General features: G+C 51.0%; 4 protein-coding genes across 5 annotated transcripts; 1 reads left to right on the top strand and 3 right to left on the bottom strand.

The window, feature by feature from the left end:
- Window positions 1-670: 670 nt before the first annotated feature.
- MLLT11 (MLLT11 transcription factor 7 cofactor) lies at window positions 671-6,304 on the bottom strand. The gene is made up of 2 exons (XM_075561689.1): window positions 5,570-6,304; window positions 671-1,952 (listed from the first exon to the last, which is right to left on the bottom strand). The coding sequence occupies exon 2, from the start codon at window positions 1,944-1,946 to the stop codon at window positions 1,674-1,676; it is 273 nt and encodes a 90-aa protein (XP_075417804.1). The 5' UTR covers window positions 1,947-1,952; window positions 5,570-6,304; the 3' UTR covers window positions 671-1,673.
- CDC42SE1 (CDC42 small effector 1) lies at window positions 5,788-12,486 on the top strand. 2 transcript variants are annotated; one of them, XM_075561711.1, is made up of 5 exons: window positions 5,788-5,809; window positions 9,332-9,567; window positions 10,120-10,230; window positions 10,791-10,879; window positions 11,169-12,486. In XM_075561711.1, the coding sequence occupies exons 2-4, from the start codon at window positions 9,514-9,516 to the stop codon at window positions 10,863-10,865; spliced, it is 240 nt and encodes a 79-aa protein (XP_075417826.1). In that variant the 5' UTR covers window positions 5,788-5,809; window positions 9,332-9,513; the 3' UTR covers window positions 10,866-10,879; window positions 11,169-12,486. The 2 variants fall into 2 exon arrangements, with proteins under 2 accessions (XP_075417826.1, XP_075417818.1); XM_075561703.1 differs by lacking the exon at window positions 5,788-5,809 and adding an exon at window positions 5,812-6,491.
- A 1,215-nt stretch (window positions 12,487-13,701) lies between these two features.
- On the bottom strand, window positions 13,702-15,770 carry C1H1orf56 (chromosome 1 C1orf56 homolog). Its single transcript, XM_075561664.1, has 2 exons — window positions 14,724-15,770; window positions 13,702-13,799 (listed from the first exon to the last, which is right to left on the bottom strand). Exons 1-2 carry the CDS (start codon window positions 15,687-15,689, stop codon window positions 13,779-13,781), a joined length of 987 nt encoding a protein of 328 aa, XP_075417779.1. The 5' UTR covers window positions 15,690-15,770; the 3' UTR covers window positions 13,702-13,778.
- Window positions 15,771-16,242: 472 nt separating this feature from the next.
- On the bottom strand, window positions 16,243-25,305 carry BNIPL (BCL2 interacting protein like). Its single transcript, XM_075561724.1, has 7 exons — window positions 25,078-25,305; window positions 22,198-22,380; window positions 21,785-21,887; window positions 21,489-21,620; window positions 20,107-20,193; window positions 19,843-19,941; window positions 16,243-16,610 (listed from the first exon to the last, which is right to left on the bottom strand). The coding sequence occupies exons 1-7, from the start codon at window positions 25,262-25,264 to the stop codon at window positions 16,574-16,576; spliced, it is 828 nt and encodes a 275-aa protein (XP_075417839.1). The 5' UTR covers window positions 25,265-25,305; the 3' UTR covers window positions 16,243-16,573.
- Between the last annotated feature and the right edge of the window lie 1,442 nt (window positions 25,306-26,747).

Genomic DNA, 26,747 nt, shown 5'->3' with positions numbered 1-26,747 from the left:
TCTTGAGTTGTTCTTAGAAAGCCTCATCTCTTTCCCACTGAGCGGCTGGTGGAATTGCTGACCCGGTCGTGGCAGCCCAAACGATAACTATACCAGCATAGGCACACAAAATTCCTAAGTTAGGATTAAAACATTTTAATTGACATCCGTTATAAATGAGTCACTTACTTTTGGGTGAATTATTCTGAGGCATCTAGAATCTAGATTTCCAAACGTGGCTGATCATTGGAATTATCTGAGGATCTGGTGCAGCTTCAGATCCCTGGGGTCTATTTGCAAGTTAAAGAATCAGAATCCATAAGGGGAAGAGCTCAGGGAATCTGTATTTTCACCAGATGCCTCTGTGATTCCAATGACCAGCCAGGTTTGGGAGCCTAGGGTCTAGATGGAGGTAATGATGAACTGATTTGGAGCCACAGGGGCCTCCTGAGACTTGGAGAATCCTTTTGGTAGTCAATCAGCAAGCAGGGGCCCGTGTTGTGGATTTTCCTTTCTAATTTTAAATTGACTTCACCCTTTTTCTTATTCTCTACCTTGTTAGCCTGAAGTTCACTATTTTTACATAGGTTATTCAAATGATTATTTATGCTGAATATTAAAAGGTAAAATTATAAGGTGAATTTCTGAGACCTAGAATTCTTTCCTGTGAAGAGAGAAAACTAGAATTCAGTTCTGGGATTGAATGTCTTTATTAAACAAATGAGTGAATGGCAGCAATCTCTGGGAGGGCTGGAGAATGAGGTACAAGGTTAGAGTGTGATTGTTGATTTCATGGTTTCAGGGTGGCTGAAGAACTGTTCCTAAGGCCCATTGACCAACAGGAGGGCCCTACTAAAACAGGAAACACCAAATTCTTTGCCTTATAAAAGGAGTCAAAAATGCTACAATTTATCTTAAAAGTACAACTGCATCATAAATTTTGAAATCTGACTTTCCTTGGCTAGACTTTTCCTCTCAGTTTGGAGCATAGTTGTGGAATGAGTAGGCTTGAAGGAGCACTATTTTTGAGAGAGGGAACACGCTTTGCTCTTTCTGAAATGATTCCATGCTTTTCTCTATTTTCCTTTTCTATGATGGATTATCTCCGATTTTTATTACATGTTTATCAAACCCCAATGTCGCTGAGGAAAAGTATAAGAATGTGGAGGATCAGAAAAGCAAGCCTTTAATCGCCTTGGTGTTTAAGAAATCCTTTTCAGTAACAGATATCCCACGCTACGACTCCCAAGGCTTGCCGTTTATCATCAACCCCTTCCTTGTGTGCTGACTGGAACGGTGTCCTTGGAAGGTTTGAACACTCTGAGGTTGATTAAAATGGAGTGAAATCAGTCCTCCATTTTGAACTACTCTGATCCCCCCCCAAAATCAGGCTTACTTTTGGGAGTGACTATAGGGGTGGGGAGGGAGGGAAGGAATCCCTGTGACCCTGCACTACGCCATGCCACGCCACTGCTTCAGTGTCTACTGTGTGGTGTGAAGGCCTTTGAGATAAACAGGAGGATAAATAGATGAATAAATACATAAATAAATACATAAATAACATTCTGGCAGATTCATGAGCACCACCTCATCACAATGGAGGGGAGAGAGCAAGATTAAAATAGGAAAGGAAGGGGCTGGAAGGGAAAACAACCATGAGGAGGAGAAGGTGGTAGGAGAGAGGAGTCTTGGCCTTAGAGCAAGTCCAACTCAAAGGAGTGGATGCTGGCGATGGGCGCTCTCCAGAAGTTGAAGGTGCTGTACTCTAGGAGGGCATCGCCATCCGGGGTTTTCTCTCGCTCTGCTCTGGCCGCTTGGCCAGTCGCTTGGCCATCACTGGGGCTCTTGATCTTGTAGGTGGCCGTGTCTGACAGACCCAGGCCTTCCAGCTCCGACAGGTCCAGTTCTGGAATGGGCATCCTCCAGAAGAGAAAGGAGCTGTACTGGCTACTCACAGGCTCCCTCATAGCTGCCTGTGAAAGAAACCACTTGTCAGTTTTCATGCATCGCAGCCGCCTTGTGGCCTTTCCTTGCTTATAAGCTCTACCCCTATCACTTCTGCACATAATCCAATCCACTTCAGGAGCCCCTTCCTCTAAGACCATTTGCTACCCTATTCCTCACCTCTGGAATGACTTAGTTTGGCGCCTACTGCATCAAGTCAATCTTGAGGTTGGTTTCCAAGGCCTTCCTGGATCTGGGCCCCACTCTTCCTTGCAGTACACATCTTCTGCCAGGTATGTTCACCCCTGGCTTGCTTAACTCTCTTCTTTCTATCTTAAAATATTACTTGAGTTTCAAGACTGTGAAGCCCCAGAGGAATCTTTCCTACTAGATTTAGAAATATTTGACTCTTCCTGCCTTGGCCTAATAGGTCAATACCTCTGAAGAGATTTGTTTCATGACAGTTCTGCTTTTTTTTCCCCCTGCCTTCTAAACTCTACTAGAAACTGACTTATTCATGGATGATGTATTTAGACTCTCAGCTCTAGCTCCCCTGTTTTCTCCTGCACTCCCCCCAACACTCCTATAGAGGTTTACCCTGTCTACATCTGCGTGGGGGTTAAAGGTGGCGGTTGTGGTGTGTGTGTGTGTGTGTGTGTGTGTGTGTGTGTGTGTGTGTGTGTGTCTGGACACCATCTACAGACTGGGAATTTCTCCAACAGTCAGTCCCCGCTTGCTGACTCTGAACTCTTTCCACAAGTGCTGAATTATGCACTCCAGTGACACTCAAGGCTGCTGACTAATTGTCGGTCACTATTTACTTTGTACAAATGAACACCTTGCACTCCCTCTAATGCCCACAGATAGCCTAGGAGATTATCTCTCCCTTGACTACTGTTCCTGCAGTGCAAAACCCAGGTTCAAAACTGTCCTGGGCTACAATACGGTCCTGAGTCTCTGCAAAAATTTATCTGACAGTAGCGGGAGCAAAGGGACTGAAAATGTCGGGTAAAAAAGGCAAATTTTAGATCAAAAGGGGGGACAGTCTCAACAGAATCAGATACTTTCCCATAATCATTTTAATGATTAATTCTATTACCTTTTCTGCTCAACTCACCCCCACCCTGATATTACACAGCTATTATATTTTCCTGTAGCCTCCACCTTGCTGCTTGAGAGCCAAGGGAAAGAGGAAGGAGCATTCGTTGAAGGGTTCCCAAAGCAGCAGAGAGAACACTGCCCTGCCTCCAAATATAAAGCCCCAGGCTTCCACACGCCTCAGAATGAATGAGAATCCGACATAGTCATCTTAAATAGGCTCCCAAATGCCCCTGCGTAAGGAGAAATGTCACGATTGAGGCAAAAAGCAGGCAAACAAAGGCCTCCACCATCTAGAACAGTGTTATGCTTTCAGAGTGCAAGGGCTTTGGGCGTGGGAGAACGTTTTTCAGATGAAGAGTGATTTTTAAGTTGCTCAAGCTACAAGACAAAAACCCTGGGAAGGGACCATTACTCAGCAGAGTAGCTGCTTGGAAGGAGGGTGATGCAGGGAGGGGGCGTGTTGGAAAGATGATCTCATCATCCTATGATAGAATCATCTCCCAGCCATTTACAGAGACATGTGCACGGAAAGATAATAGAAAATGGCTGTAGCTATTAATCTCTGCTTAGGCTATAGGAACTCTAAGCAGCAAAGTGCAGGAGTCAGAGTGCACTTCTGCCTATGGCTTTTTCTTTTTTCTTAGAACAGCACCAGCATTTTCTCAGCCAACTGGCTTCTTTATAGCCCCTTACTGAAAAGTTCTTAGAGTGGCTTAGCATAATACTGGCTAAAAGAAAGACTCCTAGTGAGGAGGGGAACCTACAACATTTTAAAAGTAGAAGCCACCTTAGAAATTACTTAGTGGCTTATGAAACCTTCCAGCCAGTTCGGATCGAACCCCACCAGTGTTTTGTAATTTCCAATCGGGTCCCCTTGCAATATATTGCACATAGATACTGCCCAAAAATCCTTGAGCGTGTCTGGAAGAGTTTAACTTGCAATTAAAACAGGTAAAGGGAATTTTTACAAAGTGCTACAGTCCTAAAATCTCATTCCATTCGCCTAGAGACATGTATAGAGTAGCAAATGCATTCTAGAAAGACATTTCAATGAGCGGATGTGGCATTTAAACTTAAGTCAGGAATGTAAGGTAAGGTTACAGCTTAACCCCACTGACATTGTATCAATGGCAGCTCATTGTGACCCTATAGGACAGGGTAGAACTGCCCTTCTGAGTTTCCGGGACTGTATGAGACAGCTACCTCTTCCTCTTGAGCAGTGGCTGGTTGTGAACTGCTGACCTTGCAGGTTAGCAGCCACAGCTGAGGCTAAAATTCCCTTTAGTATTGAAGTTCTGATTTAATGTGTTGTGTTTTTAATTTCCAATCCACCCAAATTTTACCATAGATCTCTTTTCGACTAGCTTTCCCTCCTCTCCCCGAATGCTCTCTCCCCAGACCTCACGGTGGTATGGGTGCTACCTAACACCATTCACTTCACTTACTGGGCTCACACAGTCCCCTGTACTACAATGTATTCTCAAAATCCTTCATTCAAAGTTATCCAGATATTTTAGGCAAAGGTAATTCTAAATCTACCCCTCTATATTTTTAGGTACACGATGAGAACATACACATGTTAGGAAGACACACCCTCTCTGAGCCACAGAACTCTACTGGAATACCCTTTGTCCCCAGCCTCTGTGGGTCTGCTGGACACCCAGGCCTACCTACAGGCCTTGCTGTGTCATGCTGCCATGGTGCTGGCCAGGGTGGCGGGGCGGGCTGGGAAAAGGAATGGCAGCTCTCCGGCTGGCAGGATTCCCATCTTACATGCCTCGCCCTGAGCCTGGATTGTCCTATTGGCCATATCTGCCCCCCCCCCATTTCACTGGACTGCAAAAAACAAAACAAAAAACCCAAAATATTCCTTTTCAGAAGACTGCCTCCATCTCTAGCACCCAGGACTATATCGATTGATTTCAATATGGAATCAGGCAGTTTCTCCCCTACACCAAAGCTCCCCTCCCCCACTTCACCTACCCCCCCCCCCAGTTCCCTCTTTGGAGCAAAGGTATGAGATGGAGTGGAGACCACTGACATTACCCAAAATACCATACTCCTCACCTTCCTTTCTAGGGACACAGATTAAGTTTGGGCGTGAGGGTAGGGACATCGATGAAGCATGGAGAGGAAAAAAAATTGTAAATGTATCCTAGAAAGGATACAGCAGGAATAAAGATTTGTCAAAACCCTAGTAGATCAAATTACGATAAGTTAAAATTAAAAGTGTAACTAGCACAGTGATTAAAATATACAGGACAATGAGTCATAAATAGCTCTTTGGAAGAAGAGGTAACCATGCTCAGAGGCGCTATCTAAACGCCCAGGGTTAGAAATGTCTATGTAGAAGACAGCAAGGCAAGGATGGAGATGTGGAGATGTAGAACAGCCATCAAATAACTATCACCCATTGTTCAGAGCGCCCCCTTCGCCCCTCTTGAGCTGTTGTCCCCCACCCTCATCCTTATTTGGGGTTCTCAACCTAACCCTAGGAAGCTGCTCTTCCATCCTAGCAAGCCCCCCTCCCCTCAGTTTGGTTTACCTGTTATCAATTGATCACTAGCGTGTGCCAAAGGTAGAGAGACTGCAGCTGGGGCTCCGGGATCAGCTCTGGGCTGGAGGCAGAGGAGGCTGGTGGGCTTCGATGGCTTTGTCTTCGCACGCGCGCTCTTCAATGACAGTCCGCCTGCTCAGCCTCCCCCTGCAATGCAGCCCCTCCTAAGAAGGGCGGAAGGACTCCCCGCCCCCGCCTCCTCCCGGCCTGACTCGGCTAATTCAAACGGTAGGTGGCCGAGCTCTGTAGAGGAGGACGAGGGCTAACGCGTCGCTGTCTTCTTCGGGGTCCCAACAATGAAAAATGACTGCCGGCCCCTCCTAGCACCCTCAGGCTGGGTGGGGCAATGAATGAGCAATTCGTTGTCTGGTGCTTTAGCGGTCGGCTCAGGGATGAAGACAGCAATGAAAAGGAGGGTGTCGTTTGCTCCAAATGAAACATTACAGGGGATGAGGCATTTGGACAAGCGGAAAACCTCTCCACGGGTCTCCAGCCCGTGAGTCCATCGGGGTCGCCCCGTCCCGAGTGGGCGGAGACTGTGCACCGCCCGGCTGGGCCTGGGGGACTGGGCGCTCCGCTCGCTTTGGCGCCCGCGGGCCTGTGGCACGAAAAGGGACAGTGCGAGACTTGGGCGCCCGGGGCGAGGCGTCCACCACTCGGGCTCGCCCGTCCGGCTGCGGAGCTCGGGGCGGCCCCCAGCCCCGCGCCCCGCCGGGAGGAGCCGCGCGCCCGGCGCCGAGCTGCGCGGGTTTCGTAATCGCGTCGCGGCCGTTTCCGCCCTCCGCCGGCCCCACCTCTGCCGCCGGCCCGCCCTCCGCTCCCCGCGCGCCCGAGAGCCGGCCGGGATCCCCTCGCAGGCCGGCGCGGCGCCGAGCCCCGCTGCAGCCCGACGCCCTGGGCCGCAGAGCAGGTGAGACGGCCGGACGGCCTGCCGCGCAGGGCCCCGACCCCGGCCCCGCCCGGCCCGGCGGAGACGCACCGGATGCGGGGGTGCCGGTTCGTGGGAAGCGGGGTGCCGCGGTCCCAGATAGAAGGGCCGGGGTGCGGGGGAGAGGGCAGGTTGGAAAGTGGCCCCTGAGCCTGCCCCGACCCCGGGGCGGCGCGTGCCGGAGGCCGCGGGCGGAGCGCGGTCCCGCAGCCGTGCGAGCGGACTTGGAGGTTGGGCGGAGCAGAGATTGCCTGGGTAGCGATGGCGGGGGAGACCAATGGAGGCGACGTGACCGAAACAGTGTGGGGTGGCCGAGCTCTCGAGGGCTCGGTGTGCTTCCTCCCAAAGGCCCCACAAGACCTTGCCCGGGGAAAGGGCGGTCACTGGTGACCGTGGGGTCCAGCCCCGACCCCCTTCTTCCGCTTCCTAGCAGCCCGCCCTGTCTCGGGGGGCATGTCACGGGGGACCAGCTGCAACCCTGGGCTCGTAGCCAGAATGGCCCCCTGCATTCTCTCACTCGTTCTCCCTCCTCTTCTCTCTGGCTCTCCAGCTGCTTCTTGTGAAGGCTTGTCTGGCAGCGGCTGGAGGCCTTGGGGCGGGAGGCCGCGGGGACCTGGCAAACCGGTTTGGGACTAGAACCGGACCTGGGACTACCCTTCTCCATCCCTCCTTCCGGGAGTCCTCCACATCTTGGGGCCCGCGAGGCCCGGGAGCGCGCTTCCTTGGGGGTCTGGCTTTCCTAAAACTCCGCCTGGCCACCTCATTTCCATCTTCTCACACAGAAGGAGGAACTGCCTTGGGCTGGGCGCCAGGGCTTGAGAGTTGTGACCTTGATGGTGGTGGGGTGTTATTTCCCAGCTCTCTGTCACTCTTCTTCCGAGTTGGGACTCAGGGAAGCCAAGTTCGAAGCCCAGCGTGGTTGTCAGGAGGCGGCCCTGTGGTCTTCTGGATGGACTGCGTGTTCCTGCTGCGTTCACCAGCTCAGACTTCATTTTTCCTCAAACCACTCTTAGCTGGCCACTCCAAAGAAGTGTGGCCAGGAGCTCTTACTTCCTTTTTGGCCTTGTTTCCCAACACCCCCCCCCAATACACCTTCACCCTGCCTAGGTTTCTCCGCACTCCTACCCCGCCCCCAAGTTCCAGAGACCCTGATGTCCCGGGGAATGGAATTTCCTGGTCACGGCTCCGCATCATTGGTCATTTCATGCCAAGTCCCACATACACACTTTCCCTCCACCCGGCTCTGGCCGGATCCCTGGGGAAGGAACAGAAAAGCCCTTGTTCCCTCGGCTGCCCCTTTCCCTCTCTCTCCTTCCCGTCCTCCCTCTCTCCTCTCCCATCCCCTCCCAGCACCATCCGGGTCTGTCTGCTCAGCTCTGAACAGTGGAGGGGGGGGCAGTTGGGGAGAGTCTAGTCTCATTGTAGTCTGGGGGGGGTGCTTCCTCTAATTCTTTATTGTTTTCTCCATTGCCCCCACTCCAACCCTTACCACCCGCTGCTGCCGCCACCACCACCATCATGACAAACGGGGTGACTGAGTGACACCCCATCCCCACCCCCCACTGATCACAGCTCCCCTCGCTGCACAACTGGGTTCGGACTTCCGCAGTCTGGTTGCCCCTCCTCTGCTGCGGGAGGAAGGGAAGTCAGAGACCCGGCCTCCCGGTCCGGTCCGTCCCTGCCTCAGAAGTTGAGCCTTGGCCTTCATGGCGCCTGAGCCTTTAACGCTTCTCTCTCATCTCAGTTGAGGATGCCAGAGGACCAGAAAAGAAGGTGCCTCTTTGTGCTCCCAGGGAAGGTGCCTTGTGTGATCTATTTGAGGTTGCCTGTACCTTAAGACTGGGGAAATGGAGTGACTATCGATCCAGGAAGCCCAGGTGGTTGGCGGTGTGAAGGGGAGGTGCATCTTTGTTGGATATTCTCTTGCGATTGGAAAGTTCCCGGTGGCTGCTTGGCTGGTGAAGGTGGGGATTGGAAGTGCTGGAGAGGGAGGCCAGACAGGTCACAGCATGAGAGGAGTAGGGAGGGTGGCCTAGCTATGAGGCAGAGCAGATCAGGACACGATGGAACATGTGAACCAGGGTGGGGAGACTGGGGCAAGTTGCCTCGTGGAACAGGGGATACCTGGCACATGGACCTACAACTACCCCAGATGATGGGAGACAGGGCCTTTCCACGCCCGTACAGCGGTGTACAGTGATACCAGATGCCCATACACAGCACCCTCCCCAAGACTCAAGGTCATGTAATAAAGAAACGGCTCACTGGCTTCTGGGAGGGGACTGAGGAGGAACAAAGGCAGCGAACTGAAAGGGCAGAAATTCCTCCCTAGACAGGCCTTCCTGAAGCCCATTCTGCTGGATCGGTAGTCCCCTAGGACAGACGTGGCGGCCGAGACCTCTCTTGCTCTTTAAGAAGATCGAGGTGTTCACAGCAATCTGAGGCTAAAGGAAGGGGCGGGTGGAGGCCTTGTTTGTGAAAATGAAAAACCACCATTTCCTCTTTGGAGTCGCTTTAAATGCCCCTCCCCTCCTACCCCAAGCCCAGCGCTCCAGTGTGTCGCACCCGCAGTTGCCTTATTCTTGCCACCATGCTGTGGCCCCTCCAGCCCCCTTCCCCTCCTGCTAGGGCCCTGTAACCCCTTGATGTCTGTTCTTTCTCTGTGAGTCGAACCATGAGATCCTTATGTTTGTAGAGGGTTAGTCCTGGGGTACAGGGCTAGGGCCTCAAGGCGAATTGGGCAGCTGTGGATGCCCCTCGGGGGTTTTCAGAGGGGGAGAGCGCTGTCATTCACCTCCTCTCTCTGGGCTGTCCTAATTCAGGGTTCTGAGTTTGAGGAAGACGGCCTTGTGCCCAACTGCACCACGTCTGTGGCTCCCAAGGACTCCACTTGTTCCAGGGTGGCCCAGCTGAGGTGACCCCGAGGAGAGTGGGCAGCCAACGCACCAAGCTAGAGCCCTGTGGGGCCTCAGGCAGAGGCGTGAAACTGGACCCATCCGGGAACATGAGTGAATTCTGGCACAAACTGGGCTGCTGTGTGGTAGAGAAACCCCAGCCGGTGAGTCTTGGTTGTCCCCCCCCCTGCCCCCCCCCCGCCCCCTTAGCACCGAAATCAGTTACCGTATACTGTGAAGTAGACACACCATGGAGGATCTGCCCTCCGAAAGCACACTCCTTGCCACCTACTCTGTTGGGATAGTTGCTCCGACCAGACCGGCGGTCGCGTTAAATCAAGGGACTGGGGGATGGGAAGTTAACAGTTGTCGCTGTTGCCCCCTCTTCTCATCTACTCTGAGTTGGGTGGGAGTTGGTGCCTGTCAGCTGTGCCCATTGTTTCCTCATCAGCCAGAGGTGACCTTGACTTGGCCTTTCTCTGTCCAGCATGCCCTCTGAAGGCCACTGCCCTCTGCATGCCTGGCCATGTTCTCTGTGACTGTGCTCTGGCCCGGCCTTTCACGCCGGTGATCACCTTGCTGTAACAACACATTCCCGTCTACCACCAGCCCAGGCCTGAGCTCTACGCCCCCCACCCCGTGCCTTTCAAGGCGCTCTTCCGTGTCACATGGAAGAAGGGAATTTCAGACATGACTCCCTTATTTTCTTCAAACAGAAAAAGAAGAGGAGACGGATTGACCGAACTATGATTGGGGAACCAATGAATTTCGTCCACCTGACTCACATTGGCTCTGGGGAGATGGGAGCTGGAGATGGGCTCGCCATGGTAACAAGGGAAGGGCTGGCGTGGAGGCTCGTGGGGCTGTGGTGTAGAACTATTCTTTTTGAAAGGCCAGGCGGCAGGCAGAAGACAGTACTTGATGGAGAAGCAAGAACCCGGGATCCTAGCCCACGTTACTCGCTCTCTCCCTTCAGTCGTCTGGACCTGGGTTCCTTAGATTACTCTTCAATGGGGTGTTGAAAGACTTTACCTAAAAGCCATAATCTTCTCTCCTCCCAATTAAGAACTACTGTCAGTGCCCTGGTGGCGTAGTGGTTACGAGTTGGGCTGTTAACTGAGAGGTCAGCAGTTCAAAACCACCAGCTTCTGAGCAGGAGTAAGACGGGGCTCTCTGCTCCCATAAAGAGTTCCAGTCTCAGAAACCCAGAGGGGCAGTTCTACCCTGTCCTATAGGGTTGCCATGAGTGAGGTGTTTCTAAATGGCCGGTGTGAGGGGAGACATTGAGACTTCCTGGGAAGAATGGTCGTTAGTTTTCATCTTTTCAGAATGGTGCAGGCCTCTTCCTGTGGGGTAGGAGCGTAAAGTCTCCTGTGCTTTTTCACAGACAGGTGCCGTTCAGGAGCAAATGAGATCCAAGGGAAATCGAGACAGGCCCTGGAGCAGTTCAAGGGGCTTGTAGCTCTAATAGAAAAGGTGAGTACCTCCAGCCCCTGAGCCCCTATGGGTGCTAGAATGGCCAAGGAAGTAGAAGAGAGAATTTGAGTGGAGAATGTTAAAAATGTAGCATCTAGAGAGGAAGAGGGGAGGCAGAGGGGAATGGTGCAGGTAGATAAAAATGGTTAAGCAGATCGTGCAGTGTGTCACTGTTGTGCTCAGTGTCACTGTGGGTCAGAGCCCACCCGATGGCACTTAGCAAGTAGGTGATACTTTCTCCCTAAGACCTCAAGAAGCTTATCTTTTTCTTTTTCTTTTTTTAATCCAGGTTCTGCCATCTTGAACCCCCTCCCCCACACCTCTGTCCAGCCCTGGAGATAGGCTGACCTCTCCAGATCCCTCTTAAAAGCAGTAGCCCCAGGGCCCCTCTTTTCTATGTCTGTTGTCTTCACAGTGCCTCAGAAGACTTGGGGGCTGGACTCCCTCAACTCCCTCTGGCATCCCCCTCCTGGAGATGGGGTCAAGATAGCAGGACTGATCAAGTGACTACTGTTGGCCAAGAAGCTCAGCTCAAGTCCGGGACACCCGCAGATCTGAGCTAGGAGTTCTCTTCTCCTGAATGATGGTCTGGGGCCCAGCTGTTTTTTAAACTCTTAACCTGGAACTCCTTAAATGGGATGGGGTAGGTGGGTGAGACTGCCAAAGCTGAAGCTGGCTTTGCTGAGACGCGCCCCGCCCACCTGCTCGTCCTCTCTCGCCTCCTGGAATGAACGGAAGCAGATACCAGGCAGAGGCTGAGAGGGGGACCACTGTAAAATCCCCACCTTTTCTTTAGATTTCAGACCTTAACCAGTCAGTGTCTCCTGCCTCAATCTCTCTCCGCCAGTACCAGCGTCTCTCTCTAGTTCCCCTCTAGCCCTGTATTTTTGTAGCTTTACTATAACACCTCCGCACCTTTCCTACTTTCAATTAGGGAATTAATTTAAGATGTGTTTTCTTAATTAGCCTATGCTACTACTACCTCTGTCCTTAGCCCAAACTGTTAGGAGCCTTCATTTCTCATTGAATAAGTTAGAGAGGTGGGTCTTAGTCTGGCAACATTCCTATCACCCATTCAAGTCCTGGGGACCCGTGTCTTACTGTCTGCTAACCTCCCTGCTGGCCCAGGTGAGGTGACGAACAGGAGGCTGGAGAGCAACCCAGAATTAAACAAAACCAGGCAATCTATCTCAGGGGTGACCAGCAGGTTGAACACACAGACCTATGAGTTGAGGTGTCTGCAGTTCCTCATCGGGAGAGACTCGAGTCTGGAACAAGCCTACTCTTTTCTGGGCACTTCGGACGTTTCGGGCTTGGCAATTCATTGTAATTCCTCTGTCCTGTGCATGGCCCACCCTCGTGACAGCCAAAACACCTTCCAAGAAGTGCCCCTCGGTAAGAACAGCTCTAGAGTCACTGTGTTTTTAAGTCATAGCCACACCTTACTGCCACCACCCTTATCCATCGTAAGGCTGAGCCACGGACTAGCTAAGACCTCTTACAAAGCAGGACCTACAATGCTGCACTTACTATCTTCAAAGGGTGTTTTGATGTTAACATGGAGTGTTACGTGTTCTTGTGTGCGTTCGAGTCTCCATCATGCTACACTCTTGCTCGCTGGAGGATGGGCTCCGGGAGTATGGAGAGACACAGGATGTGGCGGGATTGGTGGAGAGCAGAAGAAAAAGCAATAGTGCTAGACACACCCCCATTTGTCCTCCCCAAATTTATGCTCTATTTCTGTGCCCTAGTCCTAGAACCAGACATGGATAAGACTCAGGGAGTTTTGTATGAAAATCAGGTCCCACTGCCCACACTGAAGAGTCTACTTTAGGTGGGAAAGCCATGTAGAATCGGGATCTTAGATTGTTTTTTCTAGGTGTCCTATGTTCTAGTTTCTGCCTTGCAGGGTGATTAGGAAGGCAGGCAGCGCCAGATAAATGAGCAGTTTCCTGAGACAAGGTGGGTCTCGGGTTACCCCTATGCTAGGCATGGGGGGGGGTCAGGAATGCAGGAATAGGAGTCCACTTTGCTGATTGTTTCCACCTACCATGAGTGAGGTTTTTAACTTAACAGATTTCAGTGTATTTCCTGTCATTTTCGGTCTAACATTGGTGATGAACATTCTGGTTTACTCTCAAATCCAGTCAAGATCATTGCTCTCAAAGTAGCCCATCTTGTTACCCTACACTGGTCAATGGCTGGAGCGTTCTATGGAGGGCAGGGTATGCCCTCCGCGCCTCTGCTCAGTCGGAACTTCAACCTCATTCCAGTAGCTGTTCTCTGGACTCGGCTCTGCCCTGTGTGCGCTCTTGCCACCTTCTCCAATGTGGATGCTACCATCACTTCAGCAATTCCTAGGTGATGGGAATGGGTTTGAGTCATAATTTATATGAAAAATCGTTGGACTTTTAAGTAATTTTTCAAATAAAAGGATTTGTAAGCAAAAGAGATACAGTAATCACTATAGATGTGTGTGGGGTGAATGAGTAGATAGAATTCCTTGCAAATGGTGGAGATGGAATTGCGTACCAACACTGCCAAGCCTGAGGACGATCAAACATTGGGAAGGCAAGGAGGTTCCTATATGCTGTTCTTAGTGTTTTTCTGAGATTTGGAAAATCTTGATAGAGAAGGACTTGTTTAAAAACTGGAACTGTGGGAAATGCCCAAATCACTGTCCTCGGGAAAAGGGTGAGGGTCCACATCAGATGTTGCTAGCTACCTGGTTCAGTTTGGGAGGTGTCTGCCTTCAGACACCTCTGTAAAAAGCAAAAGAAACACAAGGCTCAACCATGCTTTTTTCAGTTTTGTTTTTCTGTATTAAAAATATCCAGTGGATTCCAGGGGGGAGGAGAGGAGATGCTGACGCCTCCTCTTCCTGTGGATGAAGTGGCCTTTACCTGCGGTTCCGCTCTGACTGTGAAAGGAAAGCGAAGGGCAGTTAAAAACCATAGCAACATTCCTGTCTCCTTGCTTCACCCCCTCTCCCACATGCCCCCATTCCTTCAGCCTACTTTCCCCATTTGGACCCCAAAGACCAAGGGAAACCAGCAAAACCACCCCTTGCACCCCCATTTTATTCTTCGCTTTCCCCAAAGGTCCTGCCGTTCGAGCCAATAGACTGCTTCTTCAGGTCAGTTGGAACCACCAGTAGCGCTCTTGGTGGCCGACTGTCCATCCCTGAGGCTTTGGTTACCGGGAGAGCCCAGGGGAGTGAGTTGGGAAGCGAGTGGTGGCAAAGGCATGGGCTTTGGTGTTGAGCCTGGGTTTGAGTCCCAGCGGTGGCTGTGCCATTTGCCAGCTTTGTAATTAGTCCTAAATGTAATTAGTAAAGTGGGGATGGTCATACTCATAGGTGTTGAGGATCGAGCCAGGGAAAGTAGACCTACTAAGACCTCACATTCAACTGCATGGACTAGCTGAAAACTGCTAGCAGATGAACACATCCTTTCACAGCCATTACGTATTAAGGCTACAGAGCTTCAACCTTAGCTATCTGGTCAGTACTCATCTAATGACCAATCCACGTTGCTTGGCCAACCGGTCAACCAGTAATAGTAGAAGAGACAATAGGATGGAATTAATGGTCACCAGTAACATGAGTAACATGCATTGATGACTCACTAGAGGCACTGGCCAGGACGCTGGGTTGCTAACTACAAGGTTCCATTGATCAAACCAGCCCGTGAGACTGCGCCCATAAAGACTGACTGTCTCGGAAATGCTATGAGTCAGAATCGGCTTGATGGCAGCGGGGTGGGTTTGGCTTAACCAGACATCCTACAAAGTAAGCACACCGGCTGGCAAGAAGGGCTTTTCAGATCCATCAACAAACACTTACTGGTTGCATCTCCGTGAAGACGGAAGACAGGCTGTTCCAAATATCCTCAAGCCCGATCCTGACTCGTTTCCAGAAAGCAAGAGCGGGGCTGGGGCTGGGGCTGGGGGTGGGGCTGGTAGAGGGAAAGTGGCTCGTGGGTGTCTCCCTGGTACTGGCCTGAGAAGTGCAGTCCTCACAGAACTTGTTGTCCAGGGGGCACTCCTCCCGAGCCCGGTTGCAGGGGCACTGGTGGTAGGTACAAGGCCGGTGCTCCGTGCGGAGCTGGCTGAGTGCCCCCGCACGAAGGCGTCCCGCCAGGCCGTGCAGCTTCCCGGCCCGGCTCCGGCTCATGGTGCCCGACTTGCAGTGGCAGTGCCACGGGCCCCAGGGCATGAGCACCAGCTGCAGATCTTCTGCTGGCGGCATGGCTGTGAAAGAGGGGGGCGACCACTGGCTCGGGGTGGACCCGGGTGTCGACCACTGGTTCAGATTGATCTCGGAGCCCGGCTGCTCCCCCGTCGACCTCAAGGTCGAGGACCCCAGGCTTGTCGTCAGCCGGATTTCCCGGTCCTGTGAATTCGCTGGAAACCTTGTACTGGAGGCCGTACTGGGGCTTTCCATGTTGCCATTCCTTCTGGTATTAATCAGAACTTCGTTTTCCAGCACCCCTTCCTCCTCCCCAGACCCGCGGGGGTGGCTGATGCCCGTGGCCACAGAAGAGGCCAAGAGCTCGGAGGCGGCCGGACCAGCCAGGTGGTCGGCGGTGGCTATGGCGTCGTCCTCATCTTCCAGGGTTACCTTCATCTTTCGGGGTCTGTTGGTCCGGCCAGAGGTCTGGTAGCTGCTGGCCATGGGGCTCCCGAGGCGGGTACTGCTCCGCTGCAGGGCCGTCAAGGAAGACTGGGTCTGGTCTTGGGCCCCCGCCGCCCGGGCCCCCAGACTCAGCAGCACAGCCCAGAGCAGCGCGCTGGCGGCGGCGGGGGCCATGGGGCTGGGAGGCGTAGGGTTGGGAGGCAGGCCAGTGAGGAGGCCCGGCTCCTATCTTTTCAGGCTCCTGTCCACTCTCCACCCGTTTGAATCGAGGCCCGCGGGCCGGGGGAGGGGCGTCCCACGCACGCACGCACGTGCCCTCCCCTCCACTCCCCCCGCCCCCCACGCCTCTCCCCACCCTGGTCCCAGTCTTGGCTGAACTCCCGGGACTTCAGGTACCAGAACGAGAGTCGGCTGTGGGGTCAGGGGTTAGAGACAGAGTCGTTCACTTCTAGACGCGGAACTCCCGTCTCCCATGGCAGTTTATTAAAACGCTACACGTTTGAATGTGCCAACTAGGGCAAAGACACATACGAAAGCCCTCCTCCCCGGCTCCCAGGCGGCGGACGGGCCTGCGAAGAAAGCAGCGTGGCATAGATTTAGGGTGCACCGTTCAGGTCAACCCTGAGGCCTTAGCTGCCGCTGGCTGCAGTCAGTTAAGCCTTACTCTACCTCCTCCTTCGCAAGCGTCCCCTCCCTCTCCCCCTGCGCCCCCTCCCCACCCCCCAGTCACTCCAATGGCCAAGGTGGAGAAGTCCTCAGCCCCTTCCTCTACAGGCGGAAAACGAGACCCAGAGTTGCGTGGCCCATGCCTCCACGGCTAACGCGGAGCTCCACTTTCCCAGAATGCTTTTTGTTATTATCCTCACTGCACTATGCCCAGCAGACTGCGGTGCCAGGCCTCCAAGCCCTGCTGCAAGCCGGGTCAGGGCAGGGGTGGCAGTGACACCCCATGGAGATGTGAAGAGCCAGCAGCATGGAGGTTGAGGGTGAGGTGATTTACAAAGCTGCTTCAACGTTTCAGGCGTGGATCACATCTTCACCCTCCATCCAGTCTTGTGCTAGCTCCTTCCTGGGCCACAGAGCTCTTGGTCCAGCCTAAGACAGAATAGGAGAAGTGATGAGGGTCTGACGGGCTTTCAGAGAGAAGCCAGGCCAACTGGAAGAGCTAGAAGACTGTGAGCTTGAGTCATCACTTAGGATCCAGTGCTCCCTGACCCTCTTCTCTCACCAAACACACCGTGCTGTTCCCTGTAGTTGCCAGGAGCCCTGGTGGTGAGGTGGGTTGGGGTTGGGCTGCTAAGCACAAGGTCAGCAGTTTGAAACCACCAGATGCTCCAGAGGAAGATGAGGTGTTCTACTCCTGTAAAGAGTGAGTCTCAGAAACCCTCAAGGGCAGCAGTGAGAGGGTTTTATTTTTTTTTAATTTTAGTTACTGCATTGAAGTGTTGAGTTGCTAACTACAAGGCCAGCAGTTCAAATCCACCAGCTGCTCTGCCAGAGAAAGAGAAGGCTATCTGCTCCTATAAAGATTTACAGTCTCAGAAACACTAAGGAGCAGTTCTTCTCCGACCGGTAGCCGCTCTATGAGTCATACGGACGTATGTGTTGCCAATACCGTTTCCTAATTTTGTAGGACTTGTCTATCTCTAAATGCCTTGTGATGACTCACTCCTTTATTCCTTGCTGCCGCAGCATTTAGAGGAGGAGGTTTCAAAAAGCTTATGAAAAAGTAGAATTACCACTCTGTGTCTCCGGTGCTGTCCCCTGTATCGCCCTTAGTCACTGAGGGGCATCATGTCTCATAGTGGGGCCAGCCATGTTCTCTCTGTGGACTGGCTGCTCTACTCAGGAACATCATCATCACGGCCTGGTGGGCCAGGCTGTGGGAATTGCACCTGACCTGATCCCACCACACCGAGGCAAATCACTGGGGGAGTGCAGCGGAACAGCAAGGGAATGGAGTGGCAAGGTCCCCAGGGAATGCTGAAAGTGGACTTTGGGGCCAGGGCGTGGTGCCCCAACAGACTGGACTGGAAAACGCTCCTAAGGGCCAGCAAACGATCCCTGAACTAACTACAAGCTTTTCTCTTGTGAACTGTTTTATTCTGTTCTTTGTCAGTGGTTTGTTCTTGTTGTTTTGTTGTCTGGTTGTATACTGTTGCTTTGTTTTCCTCTGTCTAGTTTTCGTGCATGTTAGTGACTCCACAGGTCTGTCTGAATAGGATAGGCTGGATGAACTATCTGGAGGAAAAACAACGGGACCGACAGTTCTGGGGGGACTTGGGGTGGGGGGGAAGGGGGGGTAAGGAAGTGGTGTTAACAAACCCAGGGACAAGGGAAAAACATGGGACCCCAAATAGTAGAGAAGGGGGAGTGGTAGGCCTGGTGGGAAACGATCAAGGGTAAGGTTGCTTAGAGAAGAGGTATACTCTAGCCCAGGTGGCGATGAAGCATGGTAGTAGGGCAGGAGGAAAGTCAAGGGAGATGGAGGAAAGAGCTAGGAGTCAAAGGGCATTCATGGAGGTCTAGACAAAGACATGTACATGCAAATATATATAGGAGGATGGGGAAATAGATCTATGTGTCTATATTTATAGGTCAAGTATTAAGGTGGCGGAAGGACCTTGGGCCTCTACTCAAACACTCCCTCAATGCATGAATACCTTCTTTTATTAAATTGGAACTCTATGATGCTCACTCTCCCGACACAACAGCTGGAGCCAAAGTGGGTGAACAAGTAAATGTGGTGAAGAAAGCTGATGGTGCCCGGCTATCAAAAGAGATAGTGACTGGGGTCTTAAAGGCTTGAAGCTAAACAAGCGGCCATCTAGCTCAGAAGCAACAAAGTCCACATGGAAGAACACACCAGCCTGTGTGATCGAGTGGTCCCAAAGGGATCAGTTACCAGGCATCAAAGAACAAAAAATCATATCATTGACTGCACACCTCCATGATAGGATCGCTGAAGACAAATGGGTGCATAAGCAAATGTGGTGAAGAAAGCTGATGGTGCCCGGCTATCAAAAGAGATAGCGTCTGGGGTCTTAAAGGCTTGAAGGTGAACAAGCGGCCATCTAGCTCAGAAGCAAATAAGCCCACATGGAAGAAGCACACCGGCCAGTGCGATCACGAGGTGCCCAAGGGACCAGGTATAAGGCATCATGCAAAAAAAAAAAAGATATAAGTGTGTGTATGCATGTGTATATATGTGTATATGTATATATGTATGTATGTGTATGTATGTATGTGTATGTATATATATATATCATATTAAATGGAGGGGGAAGTGCAGAGTGGAGACCCAAGGCCCAAGTGCCGACCAATGGAGATCCCCTCATAGAGGGGTTTAGGAGAGGAGATGGGTTAATTAGGGTGTGAGGTAGTATCGATGAAGAACACAGCTTTCCCCCGGATCCTGGATGCTTCCTCCCCCCAACTACCATGATCCGAATTCTACCTTGCAGGGCTGGATAGGACAGAGGCTGTACACTGGTGCATATGAGGGTTGGAGGTACAGGGAATCCAGAGTGGATGATACCTTCAGGACCAAGGGTGTGAGGGACGATGCTGGGAGAGTGGAGGGTGAGTGGGTTGGAAAGGGGGAACTGATTACAAGGATCCACATGTGACCTCTTACCTGGGAGAGGGACAGCAGAGAAGGGGGGAAGGGAGACTCCGGATAGGGCAAGATATGACAAAACAACGATGTATAAATTACCAAGGGCATATGAGGGAGGGGGGAATGGGGAGGGAGGGGGGGAAAAAAAAGAGGACCTGATGCAAGGGGCTTAAGTGGAGAGCAAATGCCTTGAGAACGATTGGGGCAGGGAATGTATGGATGTGCTTTATACAATTGATGTATGTATATGTATGGATTGTGGTAAGAGTTGTATGAGTCCCTAATAAAATGTAAAAGAAGAAAAGAGAAAAAAATGATTAGGGCAAAGAATGTACAGATGTGCTTTATACAATTGATGTATGTATATGCATGAACTGTGAAAAGAATTGTATGAGCCCCAATAAATTGCTAAAATTTAAAAAAAAGAAAAAAGAAAAAGTAGAATTAAAAGATAAAGAGATTTCCCCCAAAAAAGATAATGGGATTTTCCCACGAACTTTTTCAAACCTCCTCTTCCATACAAGTGTTAAAATGTGTTCTTGTTAAGTGCAGTGGTGGTGTCTTTCAATTCATCTCTTGGCGTGGCGTTGCCCCCAGATACACTGGAGCATGTGGAAGCAGGGTCTCCTCTTCCATCTTTGGCATGGAGACAGTATGAGCTGGCTTCATACCCCCCACCCAGACCTTCCCCCTGAGCTCAGGACTCACTGTCTGACAGCTTCAGGGATGTGGAGCTGATCCAGGGAGATGAGCTGGGCCAGAGCCCCCAGACTGTCCAAGAACCGGATTTTTCGGGTAAATTTGGAACTGAAAAGAGAGACTCAAGTAAGTTCTGTACTGAAAAGAGGCCTCCAGCAGATATTTGCAAAGAGAAACATCATGAGCAGAGAGAGCTGAAGGCTCAGTGTCAGGCAATATCTTCTTCATTTGGAGTGTTCCATTGGAAAAGCAGGATGGAGGGGGCAGTGGTACCTGATGAAGGGTCGAAGCAGCGCCAGAAACGCCTTCACATACCACGTGGCGTGGACGACCACCAGAGCTTGTAGGTTTTTCCGGAGCCTGCAGAAGAAAATGCAGTGACCTCCTCCTCCCCCTCTTGACTGAAAAGCAGGCAGAACAGTGCAGTGCTCTGCACTTTACCTTCCTTTATTCCCCCATTTCTAGATTTGTCTGGCAACTTGGTTTAATCCCCAGTCTTTCAGCTGCAGTCTCAGCCCTTCCCATCTGGTGCAGCCTGCTGTGCTCCTCTGTAACAAACTTCTCTCCGGGTCCCTCAGCCTCAGGTTCTACATCATATTGACCTCCTTGCCTCCCTCTCATGCTACCCCTCACCCCCTTGGGTAAGCTTTCTTTTTTGACTTGCCCATTCCCCATGATTACAAACTCTGGAGAGAAGAAGACCAGGTCGAAGAAAAGGAAAGTGGGGGAGGGAGAAGAGTAGGAAGAAAGGGAAAAGGGATGGAATGGAAGATGGGAAAACAAAGAAAGGAAGGAATGTTGGCGGGGTTGGGGGGGGGGGTGAGGGAGGAAGGCCGAGACCAGTAGACATCGGGATGTGGACAGCAAGACAAAGGCAATGCGGGGAGAATTCTGCAAGATACAACTCTGCAATATGCAACCACGATTCACGTGATGTTCTCAAATACCCAGAGGAGACCAAACCCACCCCACCGCCTCCACTTGGTGCTGAGCTGACTCTTCATTCCACTTTGTTGTTCTGTGCGGTCAAGTCTGTGCCGACGCACAGTGACCCTGGGTGACAGAGCTGAGCGGTTCCATTTCACACATGAAGAATCTGTACCCGGAAAGTAAGTGACTTGTCCAAGATGACAAGGTCATACAGTGAGTCAGTAGTAAAGGCAAATGTTAACACTAGTATCGGGCTGTTAGGGAGCTTTGGTGCTGTGGTGGGTTAGGTTAGGTTAGCTGCTAGCAGTTCAAAACCACCAGCTGCTGTAGGACAAAGGCTGTCTGCTTCTCTAAGGATTTACAGTTTGGGAAATACTGTATAGGCTCATGATGAGTCAGAATTGACCCAATGGCAGTGAGTGGACTGCTAACCACAAAGTCTGTGGTTCAAACCCAGTGGAAGAAAGATGAAGCTGTCTGTACTCTCAAAGGTTTACAGGCTTGGAAATCCTACTGGGCAGTCCTACTCTGTCCTATAGGGGTATTATGATTGGCAGTGAGTGTGGGATATGGAATAGGAGAGTGGACCAAAGACAAGTGAGAGCTAGAAAGGGAAATAGAAGGATCTAGAAGCAAAGGGAGGAACTAGCTAGAAGAAAGAAATGAACAATAGAAAAGAAAAAGATAAGATCCAGAGTCACTACCCTCTCATCTTAGGGATTCACCTTCGGTCCAGGGTACGGTACCATTGTCGGATCCAGCCCAGAGGTGGCACTTGGGCCCTACATGTGCCTCCGCTAAAGTGAACAAGTAGATAATGTTCAGCTACCAGCAGCTCCAGGGTTCCCACCATGTACCTGCAGGGGATGAGAGTGCCAGGGCACGTGGGTTTGGGGTTGCAGAGAGTGAGGTGGGCTGATGACTGTAGACACTGTAATCTGCTCAGCAGATTGTGGAAGGAGTTCAGTTTGCTGTCCCCGCCCTAACACCCTATGGGGTGTCTTCAGGCCTTCCACCTCACCTAAACAAGTGTTCCATGACGTAGGTGTAGTTGGGGATGCTGCTTCTGGGTAGGTAACAGGAAGCAAAGAGGATGACAGCATTGAGGCCGTCACCATGGTAACCTGGGGGGCACGGAACAGTTCATTTAGTCAATACATATGTATGTATTGATAAACAGTCCATTTGTAGAGGTTGAGCGTCTCAGGGTCCCTGCAAGTCATAGGGAGGACTTTTAACTCGCTAACCGAGTGAGTCTCTAGCTGAGGCATTTTGTCCAAGAAGGCACAGTCCCTGCCCTTGCATTCACTTATTGCCGCCACGAGGAAGACGGGGTTTCCGCTCCGATAAACAGTTCCTCCGGAAACCCACAGGGGTCGCTATAGGCAGCACTGACTCGATGGCAGTGCGTTTGGTTAATCTGGTTGGGATTACCTCCGTGAGACAGGACTTTCTTATAGGGTTCGATGACAGTCATGTCCACTCGCTGCTCTCTCTGTCCTGTTCGGAACACCCTCCAGCGATGACCATCTTCTCCAGCCACGTCCCACATACAGCCCCGACCCAGCCTCTCCGCTGCCTCACTGGCCCTCAGGCTTTCTGCCCGGGGCAGCTCATCTAAAAGGGAGGGACAGAGAAAGAGCTATGAAGTGGAATTCCCACCTTCTGGATCTGTGGAATTCCCACCTTCTGGATCTCATCGCTTACTCAGATTCCTAAAACCCAACCCGCTGACATCAAAAGTCAGTCCTGGAAGAGTCGACGGGTTTCTGAGACTGTAAATCTTTGTCTTTTTTTTTTTTTTTGAGACTGTAAATCTTTATGGGAGTAGACAGCATCATCTTTTCCCTGTGGAGTGGCCAGTGGTGTGAACCACTCACCTCATGGTTAGATCTTCTTAATCTATTTTCACATTTTCCAATTTTTTTCCTTGAGTCCTTAGCTGTTATTCTGTCCAATCAACCCAACCCCTTGTTGGGCTCTCTTGCCTGTGTCTCATTGTCCCCTCTTTGTCTCCAGTAGACTAGAGGCCTGACATGACCTTGTCCACAGCCCTGGCCAGTAACTCCCTGCCTTTTTGTTCAGGCTTTTTCCTGGGTGAAATCATCTGTGCACACACCTGCAATTACCACCAGTGATGACCTTCTAATTTGTCTCTTTAACCCAAACTTCCTTCCTAACTGGAGGCCTCCTATCCCTAAAGGCCTACAACTCTCTACTCTCTCTCTGTAATCTCTACTCTCTCTCTCTACTCTACTCTCTCTCTATAATCTCTACTCTCTCTCTCTCTCTACTCTCTACTCTCTCTCTGTACTCTCTACTCTCTCTCTGTAATCTCTACTCTCTCTCTCTCTCTACTCTCTACTCTCTCTCTGTACTCTCTACTCTCTCTCTGTAATCTCTACTCTCTCTCTCTCTCTACTCTCTACTCTCTCTCTGTAATCTCTACTCTCTCTCTCTACTCTACTCTCTACTCTCTCTCTGTAATCTCTACTCTCTCTCTCTCTCTACTCTCTACTCTCTCTCTGTAATCTCTACTCTCTCTCTCTCTCTACTCTCTACTCTCTCTCTGTAATCTCTACTCTCTCTCTCTACTCTACTCTCTACTCTCTCTCTGTAATCTCTACTCTCTCTCTCTACTCTACTCTCTCTCTGTAATCTCAGATTCCCCAGGCCTAAACCAGAACATGGATGCATTCTCTTTCTCCTCCCTCCTATAGTTCTTATCTTGATGAGTGACCTCACTGTCCATCTGGCTGCCTGAGAGAGATCTGTGTGTGTCAGCTGAGAGTCTTTGTTCTTTGTCAGCCCTGAAATCAACTGCACCTCACATCCTCCTTCTCCCACCTCCACAATAGTCGTCTTCACTACTACCTACTCAGGGCTTTCGGGGTCTCTCACCCAGCCTTAGTACTAGGAGCCACTGACGCCTCCCTGCCTGTAGTCTCCTCCAATCTTCTGAGAAAGCTTTCTTTCCTACCCTGCCTTTCTGACTCACAATGCTAATCCACTGTACCCATGAATCTGCATGATCTTTCCTTAAAAATGGAACGAGGGGCTTCATTTGAAAAAGAAATTCAAAACAAAAAAATTAATTAATTAATTAATTAAAAAAGAAATTCCATGCTATTCCAGATATACTATAATAGGATTAATAGTCTACCGATGAGCTTTTAGAGCAGGGGTTCTCAACCTGTGTGTGTGGGGGGGGGTGGGGGGCAGATGACCTTTCACAGGGGTCACCTGATTCATAACAGTAGCAAAATTATAGTTATGAAGTAGCAACAAAAGTAATTTTATGGTTGGGGGTCACCACAACATGAGCAACTGTATTAAAGGGTCATGGCATTAGGAAGGTTGAGAACCACTGCTTTAGATTGTTTCCAATCTTTATAGAACCATCAAATTTGGTTATGTTATGCCTTTGATGAAAATTGTCAGTGACTCCTTGTCTACAGGACAAAGTCTAAAGTCCTCCACATGGCCGCCAGGGCCTCCTGGATTTCACCCTCCCACTGATCGCAGCTGTACCTTCTTGTCATTGTCCATTTACCTCCCTCACTCTAGACCAGGGTCCTCAACCTACAGCCCGTGGGCCACATGCAGCCCCTCGAGGACATTTATCCAGCCCGCTGCGTGTTTTTGCCCCGTTTGTTTTTTTACTTCAAAATAAAAAACAGTGTGCATAGCAATTTGTTCAGTTTTTTAAAAACTATAGTCCAGCCATCCAATGGGTCTGAGGGACAGTGAACTGGCCCCCTATTAAAAAAGTTTGAGGACCCCTGCTCTAGACAGTCAATCTTACGTAACACTCAGCATTGCCCAACATGCCATCCTACCGCTCACGTTGCTGTCTTCTACCTCTACCTAGAATGCCCTTTCTCCACCGGAAAACAATAGCTCTCAATGCTTCACCTCCTCTGTGAAGCCTCTCCTGACACTTCAGGAAGAACTGCTTACTTCGCTATGTGGGTCCTAAGTCACCACCCTCAATGGCACTACTTCTGCATGTGTTTATTCCCTGCCAGACACGAGTCTCTGAGAGAAGGGACTGTCTTACTCCTTTACAACTCCAGTTCTAGCTCAGTGAGAGCATGTGCTGGTCATTCCTCAATAAACAATAGACCCTCTCGCCTCGACTGACTGCTCTTAGGTCTACACTCTACCTTTCCATCCTGAGGAAACAGATTTTATCTCTTGGTCCACGCCTTCTTCATTCTAATAGTTCTAATTTCCCATTAAATCCATGCTGGGCTACTTGAACACTGGCTTCTACTTCTATCAATCAGGTCCACCCTCAGGATTGGTTCCCACCTTCCCATTCAAACTCATGTCCACTGTCCAGCTGCTCCGAGTCTGATGGTGTCTCCAGTTCATCTAATGCCAGGTCAGAACTGCCACCAAGAGAAGAAGGTGCAGAGTGGGCAGGAGACGGTCCATTATCCCCAGGTCCTTCGGTCAGATTCAGCCGCAACTCTGAGGCAGAAAGACGCTTGCGCATAGGGCGCTGGCCACAAAGGGCTAACGTCCTGGGGTATGTACCTGGGACGGGAGGAGAAAGGTGTGGGATTTAGGAATTGGTGAGAGTGGGCACGAATAGAATTCCGCATATGGAAGTGGGAGCTCTGAGGAAGGAAGAAGGGATACAGGGGATGTGTAGGAAAGAGGAGCTAGAACTGCAAAGGAGAGGGGTGGCATAGCCCCTTCCTGGACCAGAACCAGGAACGTAAGGTCTAGCTTCGATGTTCCCTACCTGGCTGTGAGTGTCCCGTAGGGTCTTCAGGGTCTTCAGACGGGTCAGCTTCCTCAGAAAGCAATCTAGAGGGGAGTTGATTAAAAGGGGGCAGAGATAGAGGCTGAAGGCATTAACCCGATCACTCTCTCCTCACCCTAACTTCATTTTCTTTTTTCCATCAAATATGAATCCACCGTGCCTGTCCTCCATTTGTGGCCATCCCTCCCAGACTCCCTCCCGGTTCCTCACCGGGGGAATTCTTCATCCTGCCATTCTTCCTTCAGCTCCAGTTCCCCAAGTCTCTTAGCTGCTCCTAGTCCTGTGGCTTCTGCATGCTCCCCGCCCCTAAAGAAGTCCCCCCAAGAAGAAAAGACAATGGTGAGAAAACCTGGACCTGGGGAGTAGGCCGGGAACATCGGAGCGGAGTAAGTAACTAAGGGACAGGGGGCAGGCCTTCAGAACAAAACAGCTCACATCTCTTGTCTCTTACACAGAAGTTGCTCCCAGCTCACTCCTGGCTGAAAGCAGAACACCCCTATGGCTGGTTAGAAGCAGAGGAAAATCACAACGCGAGGCTCGCGAGTCCTGTTTACTTCACTGGCAGTTGCTCCACCTATCACAACCTTCCCCATTATAATTGGCTAGAATCCACAGCCCTGCCTAGCTGTCACTGGGCAAAGTTGGGGAAGATGGCACCTGGTCAGGCCTGCTTTCCTCCACCTCGCTGGGGAGTGGCTAGGAGAAACCATGACACAGGCCCGAGGGTGGAGAACACAGCTAAGGAGGGAAAGAGCTGCTGTACCGGGAACCCGGAGCTAAACTCGATTCAGGGTCAGTATTCTTGATAGTCATTCTGGAAGGTAGGGATTGGAAAATGAACCACCCGGGCAGATGTAGCAGGCAAAACAGAGAACCTTCCCCCCCTTTTGAGCAGGGAATTATCCTGGGAACCCCAGTTCCAACAGCGTATTGGCATTCCCTACCTAAAGTCACCTCGATGGCTTCCCCGAGAATGAATTCGTCTGGTGCCATCTCCCAGGAACCCCTAAGAGCTGACCTGGCAGGAAAGGCCCTCAGAGTACTCATTTCCTATTTCCCATCCCGTAGTGCCAAACTTACGGAAGTGCTGGTGCCTTTTCTCCTGCCTCCTGCATAGTTCCCATCTTCAGAAGTCTTCCTGTCTCTTGGAAATAGGTGGAGTCGTCATCCCAGCTCCCCAACACTTCTTTTCCCCCTTTCTCTGTCTGGG

Source organism: Tenrec ecaudatus, chromosome 1 (assembly GCF_050624435.1).
Source record: "Tenrec ecaudatus isolate mTenEca1 chromosome 1, mTenEca1.hap1, whole genome shotgun sequence".
Lineage (NCBI taxonomy): Eukaryota > Metazoa > Chordata > Mammalia > Afrosoricida > Tenrecidae > Tenrec > Tenrec ecaudatus.
Note: the sequence above shows the minus strand (reverse complement) of the source record. Positions and strands in the feature narration are given on the sequence as shown.